At 57.5% G+C, this 9,715-nt stretch overlaps 1 protein-coding gene across 1 annotated transcript in view; it reads right to left on the reverse strand.

The window, feature by feature from the left end:
- APOPT1 (apoptogenic 1, mitochondrial) overlaps window positions 1-9,715 on the reverse strand; it is a gene marked incomplete at its 5' end in the record, with an annotated part of 27,704 nt that overhangs the window by 16,519 nt on the left and 1,470 nt on the right. Inside the window, 3 exons of the mRNA XM_006765890.2 lie at window positions 5,457-5,543; window positions 7,887-7,977; window positions 9,526-9,589. Of these exons, the coding sequence (XP_006765953.2) occupies window positions 5,457-5,543; window positions 7,887-7,977; window positions 9,526-9,589 (242 nt within the window). The remainder of the gene's footprint in view (window positions 1-5,456; window positions 5,544-7,886; window positions 7,978-9,525; window positions 9,590-9,715) is intronic.

Raw genomic sequence — 9,715 nt, forward strand, 5'->3', positions numbered from 1 at the left:
AAACTAAAGGTGGACTCAGAGGTTCCTCCCAGAGGCAGCAGGCTCCAGCCACTCGAGCAGCTTCTGCCCTGCCCACCACCTGTGCAGGGGGGAGGCCAGGCCTGAGGAGACCCTGGAGCAGGCAGAGCTGGCCGCCCGCCCACAGGAAGGCTCTCAGCCCTGCAGGTGTTCAGTGCCCTGAAAGAGCTGCCAACTGTGCCAGGCTCTGCTCAGCTCTGGAGGGCAGCCTGGAGGAGGAGGCAGGCCTGACTAGGGAAGCACACAGGTGCATGTGCCATCGCAGAGGGCTAGAACGGGAAAGCCCAGCCTCAGGGTGCCCAGGTCAGCCCCTCACCTGGACTTGGCTGGGCAGGTCCAGCTGAGCCTCATGGCGCCCTCAGCTTCTACCCATTGTCAGCACCTGGAAACCCGTCTGCACAGAAACTCAACTCGGTGACCACGAGCCGCCCTGGTCCCTGGCATTGACACAGTCACAAAGCACCTCACACCCACTTCCCCCGCCCCGCCCATTTTACAGACGGAGAAACTGAGGCTATGAAAGGGGAAACAGGCCGCTAGGCCTCAGCTCTGACGTGGCCATTGGACCCCACCCAGTGCCCACTTTGCCGCAGTAAATGAGATGGAAGCTTTGCCCATGCTCTCGGCCCTGGGGAGTAGGTTCAGGCAGAGGCTTTTAGCAGGGCTTCCGGAAATTTCCATCGATTGATTCATTCCAGAAGCTGCTGACCCATCAGACACAAATCCTGTTCTTTTCCAGGACCGCTCATCGACCGACCCAATCCCCAAGTGCCCTCCGTGCCTCCTGCTTGCTCACAGCTCTGAGGTGACTCCTGGCCGGGTACCACGGGCTCACAGACGCTGTTCTCAGACAGCCTGGAGGTGAGTCGGAGACCGAGGCCCGCCGTTCCCTCCGGGGCTCCGAGAGCCTGGTCCCGGCCTCTCCCGGCCTCTCCCGCCTCCGGGGGCTCCACCAGGTGAGTCCTGGGCCTGGAGATGCGTGACTCCAGCCTTGGCCCCCCCTTCCCGGGGCCTCCCTCCCAGGGTCTCTGGATCCACCCTGAATCCAGGCTGCTCTCATCCTGATTCCCTGAGTAATGGCATCTGCAAAGTCCGATTCTTTTTGTTAATACATTTTTATTGATTTCAGAGAAGAAGGGAGAGGGAGAGTCACTCGGGAGTCAGCTGATCAATGATTCTCTCTCATCACTGATTCTCTCTCTCCCTTTCCCTTCCTCTCTGAAATCAATAAAAATGTATTAAAAAAAGGGCTAAGAGAGAGTTTACATTGCCTCGCAGGGACACAGCCTCGCAAATCCTCTCCTGGACTGGCTGCCCTGTCCCGGGCCCCCACCCCCACCCGCCGGCCCACACTCACACCTTCTGGGGTACTCGCCCAGGCCACACTCACACATTAGGGGGGACCCTCCCTGCCCACGCTCACACCTTCTGGGGAACCCGCCCAGGCCACACTCACACATTAGGGAGGACCCGCCCCGCCCACGCTCATACCTTTGGGGGGACCCGCCCTGCCCATGCTCATACCTTTGGGGGGACCCACCCCGCCCATGCTCACACATTGGGGGGTACCCACCCCACCCACGCTCACACCTTTGGGGGGACCCGCCCTTCCCACGCTCACACATTGGGGGGACCCGCCCTGCCCACGCTCACACCTTTGGGGGACCCGCCCCGCCCACATTCACACCTTTGGGGGGACCCGCCCCGCCCACGCTCACACCTTCGGGGCTCTCGCTCTGGACCACAGAAGCAGACCCCTATGGCACCTGCAGGCCAGGCATCTAGCAGAAGCTCGTGCGGGGATGGAGCTGTCGCACACCCCGAGGTCACTGGGCAGACGGAAGGCTTCTCCCCGTTGTGACCTGGTCCAGGGTCCCGGAGCCACAGCCGCGCTCACTCACACGCTTATTCCTGCAAGGCCCCGGGGCCGGGCAGCGTGCGGCGCCAGGGCAGGGAGAGGCTGGGGGCACAGACAGGCTCGGCTCTGCCCACAGTCGGAGGCCACGTCCTCTGGGCTGGGCAGTTATGGCCCCCGGTGGCCCCTGAGCCCTGCATCTCCACCACCAGCTGGTCAGAGCCCATCTTTTTAAAAATACGTTTTTTGTATGATTTCAGAGCGGAAGGGAGAGGGAGAGAAACGTCAGTGAAGAGAGAGAACCATTGATCGGCTCCTCCCGCACCCTCCACACTGGGCATTGAGCCCACAACCCGGCACATGCCCTTGGCCAGAATGGAACCCGGGACCCTTCAGTCCGCAGGCCGACAGTCTATCCACTGAGCCACACTGGCCAGGGCAGATCCTATCTCATTTGCACCCAGGGGAGCAGGACCTGTGCGGATGGGGGTCCCGCTCTCACGGGAAGCAAGGTCCCGGCCACGGCGAGGCGTCCTGCTGGGCCCCGCCAGCACCCAGGACGGGCAGGGCGGCTGCTCTCAGGACGGGATTTCCTGGCAGATGGACCGGCCTTTCACAGCCAGCGCCAGCGGTTTGCCCATCTGCCCAGCGTGGCTGGTGGGTGCTCAGCGCGGGGGAGAGGCAGCGATAAAGGAACAGACCAGCAGCCTGAGGCCTCCCCACCTGGGCTCTGCCCTTGTTAGTCCTGCCACCTGCCACCCGCGTCAACCTGAGTGCTTTGATGGGAAACTGGTCTTTGGGGGTGTGTGCTGGGGGGGGCTAAAGGGGGACCCAGGGGAGCTTATAACCCCAAATACCTGGATGGAAACCACCCTGGACGGAAGACCTCGCCCTCCAGCAGCCCCTCCTCCCTCAGCTCTGAGGGGGCTTTTCCGCCGGGACAGTGGAGACCCCGAGGATGTACAAGTGCAGGCCCGTCGCCAGCGCTCACAGGCGTGGCCAGGAGCAGTCGGGCGTTTCGGAACGTGGATCGGTCATGTCCCCTGGCACGAAAGGGAAGAAATGACGTTCCTGGAAGACAGGGGGGTGAGCAGAACTTCTGAGCAGGGACACTGCCCAGCAAGGCTGCCCCACTAGGCGGGCAGGGGCACGAGACGGCAGGGTGGCCCAAGAGGCGGCGTGAGAGCAGGGCGGGTGCGGTGGTGCGGAGAGCATTGCTCAGGGAGTGAAGCAGCAGCGCGAGGCTCACCTCCGGGTCCGAGGCCTGGGAGGCTCCGAGGGAAAAGGTACCGCAATGACGGGACCGGGCCAAAAAAAGGAGGGAGGGGCTGGAGTGTAAGGGGTCACAGTTCAGTCTGGGAACACTAAACGTTCTGGAGATGATGGTGGTGACGGCTGCACAGTGTGAACGCGCTCAGGGCCGTGGAGCTGCACACGCAGAAGGGAGGACTTCACGTGCATTTTCTCTCACACACACACACACATACACGCACGCACGCACACACACACACGTCTTCTCCATTTGGGCCTCCGGGCCTGGCATGTCTGTTGGGGTGACCTCGCTCCGAGGGAGGGCTGCCCTGCACAGGGGTCAGGTTCCTACACCCGCTCCCTGCTCCTCCCCAGTGGGTGGGGCCTGCGGGCACCCGGGCTGACCCCTCCCAGGAACGGTGAGTGACCAGCAGAGGCCTGCAGCCCCCCGGCAGCTCCCGCGGCTTCAGGTCACAGTTCGATTCCTGGTCAAGGGGGTGAGGGCACGTGCCTGGGCTGTGGGCTCGAACCTCCGTGAGGGCGTGCAGGAGGCAGCCGATCCATGATTCTCTCATTATTGATGTTTCTCTCTCCCCCCTCCCTCTCTGAAACCAATAAAAATACATTTTAAAAAACCACCACAAGGGAAGAGCAGCGTCAGGGCGGTGTGGGGGGCCCGGGTGCCCCTGCCCTCCTGAGGGCGCCCCGCGGGGCCCTCCGCAAGCGAAGGAGAGCAGCTAAAACACCAGCGCCCGCACTCGGCCCAGCACCAGGAGGAAGAGACTCGCCTTCATTTTACTTTTAATTCAGAAACAGAGCGTTATCTTTTCCTTTGCACATAAGAAATGAAGCCTCTTTTATTTATTTTTAAAGTTAAAAAGATGAGATTTTATGCACATACACAAAAGCACTCTTGTTCGCTAAACAGCTTTGTTGAGCTGTAATTCATACACACAATTCACCCACTAAAGTGCGCATTCCGGTGTCTGGGGGCCTCTCCTGGTATATTCACGGAAGCATTACCTGTATCACAGAGGTTTCTGGGGGAAGGGTGCCCCCCTGAGGTAGCCCCCAGAAATGCTCCCCCGCCCACGGCTGTGACAGGGAATCGCCTCACACCACCCGGCCCGGCGGCCTGAGCATACACATTTCAGGGTCAGAATAACATTACTTACAATTTGTTCTCCTTTTATTTGCAACTTAAAGTGACATTTCCAGTCATTTTTTATTTTATTTTAAATATATCTTATTGATTTTTTACAGAGAGGAAGGGAGAGGAATAGAGAGTCAGAAACATCGATGAGAGAGAAACATCGATCAGCTGCCTCCTGCACACTCCCCACTGGGGATGTGCCCACAACCAAGGTACATGCCCTTGACCGGAATCGAACCTGGGACCCTTCAGTCTGCAGGCTGACACTCTACCCACTGAGCCAAACTGGGCAGGGCTCCCTAGTCATTTAATCTTAAATGTTTAGAATCCAAGAAGAGAGCCCTGCCCTGGCCGTGTGGCTCAGTGGCTGAGCGCCAACCCAGACGCCGGGAGGTCACCAGTTCGATTCCGGTCAGGGCACATGCCCGGGCTTCAGGCTCCATCACCAGTAGGGGGCGTGCAGGAGGCAGCGGGTCCATGTTTCTTATGGATGTTTCTCTCTCCCTCTCCCTTCCTCTCTCTGAAATCAGTACAAACATTAAAAAACAACAGAAGCCGTCTGTTAGCCAAGTGGCTCGCTTACGAATGTGGCCTGGCTGCCAGGCACGTGTCCCCTCCTGCAGTGGTGATCCCCCCCAACAGTGCTGGCTTTAAAAGATTTAAAAGGGGGTGGGGCACCTCCCGGGAGCACATGGGGAGCTCTCCCAGGTGCCCCTGACGGAGCACCCGCCCCTGCTTCCCGTCATTTCCGGGCGTGGTCCCGGGTCCCTGGTCCCTGAGGCCGGGGCCCTGCAGCAGCTGCCAGCCACTCCCGTCCGAGGAGTCAGGGGAAGGCCCGCCGCGCTGTTCTCTACTCCAAATCGGAGGAATTCGAAACACAACACACAGGCACACAGGGCTTGGGCTTTATTTAATGTCACTTCTGTGACCAGGGCCAGCGGGATTCGGGGCGGGACAGAGCCACCTGGCCCGGCACCAGGGCCACATGCCCCCTGCTGCCTGGCACTGCCATAAGCCGGGGCCCGGGGAGAAAAGCAACAGAACACAAAAGTCTAGCTAAGCTAGTATTACTTAAAGCTAAGCAGCCTCAAGTAATTTAATGCATGGAGTAAATATTACTTCAAGATATCAGGTTCATAGTCTATATTTATAGTCCATTCTTGAGCTTATCTGGCATACATTCTCGGTCGCAGCTTGTTCCAGACCCTCTCCAGGGCCACTCTGCCCATGAAGAAGGTGATGGCAAAGTTACGCTTGTACCAGTCCCTGTGGAGGAACGGACAGCGGTGACTCCAGCCGGACACTGAGGACTGACCGAGAGGCGGGTGACCTGACGGCCCCTCCTCTCTCGGCCTCAGGAAGGCCACGCTGTCCCTAAACACCTCCCCACCCCCCCGGCTGCCCCAGGCTGAGAATAGGCGACTCGGGGATGCCAGTGAGGGCCAACCCCTCGGCGCCCACCCTGGAGGCCCCTGCAGGCCGCCTGGTTTTGCCGAAAGCCTGCAGAGCCGCCCTCGGAAGTCGGAAGCCGGGGCTCGCTCACTGCCAGCATCAGAGCCCCGCCCTCCCCCACCCGGGGGCCTGAGCGTCTGTGGAAGTGGGGTCTCTAAAGGGGCAGTTCCTCGGCTTCTGACAAAGACTGGGCTGGGCCCCGGTCCCTGCTCGCCTGCGACTGACTTACAGAACGCCTCACACTTGCAAATGCCCCCAGTGTGGGCAGCGAGTGGCGAAGCTGGACCGTGTCCACAGCGGAACACACATTCCAGACCTCACGGCGGAGCCTCGGAGGCAGGGAGGCCAGGTGCCAGGCTTTCCCGCCAAATGAGCCGATGCAAGAATGAGTGACAGCCACAGGGACGCCGGTGAGAACCCTCTTTACACTGCCGTCCACCTCAGGTGCCAGGAAGGGGGACGGGGCCCCGAGTGGGCCAGGCTTCCCGGAAACGACGACACAGATCCCAGGAGGCTGTTCTGCCTTCAGGAAAAGCAGGTGTCGGGAGGAAGGGAGGGCTCTCCGTTTCCGCGGGGACAGCGGGCGGGCTCCGGCCCTCTCCGCCCTGAGAGCCACCAGCACACGTCCAGCTCTCAGAGGGACGCCGAGGTCCAGAGAAAGTTGCTCCCGGTCCGCTGAGCAGCGTTACCGCTCAGAGCACCCGCGGCACCAGGGGTACCTTCGCTCTCCCAGCTCCCAGCCTCGGCCGGCACCACCAGGCTCTAGGTCAGTGATGGCGAACCTATGACACCTATGAACTCATTTTTTTGGTTGATTTTTTTTTGTTAAATGGCATTTAACTATATAAAATAAATATCAAAAATATAAGTCTTTGTTTTATTATGGTTGCAAATATCAAAAAATTTCTATATGTGACACGGCACCAGAGTTAAGCTAGGGTTTTTCAAAATGCTGACACGCCGAGCTCAAAAGGTTCGCCGTCACTGCTTTAGATCCTGCCTCTCCTGCTCCACGCGGTGCCGCCACTGTTACATTTTAAAGCAAATCTCTGCCCAACCCAGGAACCAAGAGGTCCCAGGTTCGATTCCCGGTCAGGGCACATGTCCAAGTTGTGGGCTCAATCCCCGGTGGGGGACATACAAGAGACAGCCAATCGATGATGTTCCTCTTTCATCAATATTTCTATCTCTCCATCACTCTCCCTTCCTCTCTCACTAAAAATCAGTAAAAAACATTTAAAACAGACTGGGCTCCCTGTGAAAGGGTAGTTTGACCGCCAGAGGGGTTGCGGCCCACAGGTTGAGAACTGCTGAGTTAGGGTGTCATTGATGTTTTTATCTCTCTCCCTCTCTCTTCCTCTCTGAAATAAAAAAATCCTATATAATAAGATGCTAACATGCAAATCAACTGAACAGCAGAACAACCGGTCACTATGACGCACACTGACCACCAGGGGGCAGACACTCAACACAGGAGCTGCCCCCTGATGGTCACTGTGCTCCCAAAGGGGGAGCGCCACTCAGCCAGAAGCCGGGTTCATGGCTGGCGAGCACAGCAGTGGTGGCAGGAGCCTCTCCCACCTCCGCAGCAGTGCTAAGAACCCCTCAGGGGATGTTCACCTGCTGGCTTAGGCCCGCTCCCTATGTAAGCCAGCAGGTGGACATCCCCCAAGGGGTCCCGGACTGTGAGAGAGCACAGGCCAGGCTGAGGGAACCCCCAGGCCTCTAGTATGTATATTAAAATAAATAATAAAGCAAATCTCAAACATCACATCCTATCATTTCACCTGAAATACACACCATTATGTACCATTAAACCTTCTCTGAAAACACATCACCACAATACCGCCCCTGCATCTGAGATAATGAATGACTGCTCATCAATAGGACCTAATAGCCCTAGCTGGTGAGGCTCAGTGGATAGAGCATTAGCCCATGGACTGAAGGGTCACAGGTTCAATTCTGGTCAAGGGCACATACCTTAGTTGCAGGCTCAATCCCTGATTCCAGTCAGGGCATTTGTGGGAGGCAACCGATCGATGTCTCTCTCTCATCTATGTTTCTCTCTTCCTGTCTCTCCCCGTCCCTTGCACTCGCTCTAAAATATCGATAGAAAAATGTCCTTGGGGGAGCAATAAGAAAAAAGGAAACACCTACCTGTTATAATGCATGTGCTTCTGAAAATTTTTACTTAGAAACTCCTTATAAAAGTCAGCCATTTCTTCTGCATTCAGTGTTGCCTTTTGACCTGGAAATAAATTTCAACTTATACACGAATACTTCAGGGAAAGGAACCCACAAACAACGACTGACCTAAAAAACAAGTCTAGCCAGGTTGCAGGACACAAGATCAAAATATAAATGTCAACTGATTTCTCTACACCAGCACCAAACAACCTGGAAATGAAGCTAGAAAAACTATTCCACTTACAATAGCATCAAGAAGAACAAAAGACGGAGGAGTAAATGGAAGAGGGAGAAGAGCATTTGAGATCTTACTTCCCGGCAATGTGGTCAGTTTGGCCCAAATAAACTCATAAAATGCTCTTTAAAAAAGAAAGAAAAGAAAAAGAGCCCTGGCAGGTGGCTCGGTGGTTAGAGCATCGCCCATACACCCAGATCAGTTCAGTCCCTGGCCAAGGCACACACACGCAGCAACCAGTGAGTGCGTAGTAAGTAAGTGGAATGACTAACTGATGTTTCTCTCTCTCAAATCAATCAATCAATTAAAAAAAAAAAGATGGCCCTAACTGGTTTGGCTCAGTGGATAGAGCGTCAGCCTGCGGACTCAAGGGTCCCAGGTTCAATTCCGGTCAAGGGCATGTACCTTGGTTGTGGGCACATCCCCAGTGGGGGGTGTGCAGGAGGCAGCTGATGGATGTTTCTCTCTCATCGATGTTTCTAACTCTCTATCCCTCTCCCTTCCTCTCTGTAAAACATCAATAAAATATATTTAAAAAAAGAAAATTAAAATTAAAAAAAAGATGGGCAGACCACTAACTCACCCACATTTACTGGAAATCAGCATCCCACCCTGTCCCACCGTCCCACCCTGCCCCACCCTGCTGTCCGTGCTGAACTTGTCTCCTGGACGCAGACGGTTCGTCAGGCGCTGTCCTCGCACTGTGCCCAACCCCGTCTCCATGGCAGCAGCCACGCTCCTTCCACACAACCCCAGCCTGGCCCTCTGCTGTCTAGGGCCCCCCACTGGTCTGACCCAGGGCCAGCCTGTGCTGGCTGCTTCCTCGCACCGGGAGCTATAAACAGGCGGAGGAAGCCGAGGAGGTGCCGGGTGGGGCCAGCGGGCCTGGGACAGGAGGCCCGGGTGTCCTGGGTCCCTTTGCTGCCAGGCCGGAGCGCCCGGCAGGGGGGCGGCAGGGAGGGCGGGGCTGTCATCCTGCAGTCACGGGGGATGGAGCCGGCTGGGCGCCCTGTCGGCTGGTTGTGGGTGGGACGCCTGGCTGTGCTGCCGAGAGTGGGTTTGGGGGGGCGTTGCCGACTGCAGCCGGGACTGTCAGCGGTGCCTGCTGGACACACTGGCCCCTCGGCACACGGCACAGCTGTGGAGGGAGCCAGACCCCGGCCCCCGGACTAGCCCTTACCCTGTAGCCGGTTACAGAAGAGCTTGCCCACCCCACTTACAGGCCCGCCACACCCACGAGGAAGTCACTGCAACGGGCAGAGAACCAACAGGCGGCACTACCGCAAAGTTAAAGCGCCCACTCGCCCTCTGAACTCTCTCCTTTTGAGCTCCTCATGCTGTTACTTAGGCAAGAAAAGGAACAAACGAACTCACCTGATTCAGTTCTCAGGCCCAGGCCCTTCGCTTTTAGTCTCGAGCGAATAAATTCTTCTTTTTCCTAAAAAAAGATGAATATCAGAACCCCTCTGCCCGCCCCCCGGGGACACCGCCCCAGACACCTATCAGACCCCCTCTGTCCCCACTGCCCCCCCGCCCCGGGACACCGCCCCAGACACCTATCAGA

This window comes from Myotis davidii, unplaced genomic scaffold, assembly GCF_000327345.1.
Source record: "Myotis davidii unplaced genomic scaffold, ASM32734v1 scaffold480, whole genome shotgun sequence".
Taxonomy (NCBI): Eukaryota; Metazoa; Chordata; class Mammalia; order Chiroptera; family Vespertilionidae; genus Myotis; species Myotis davidii.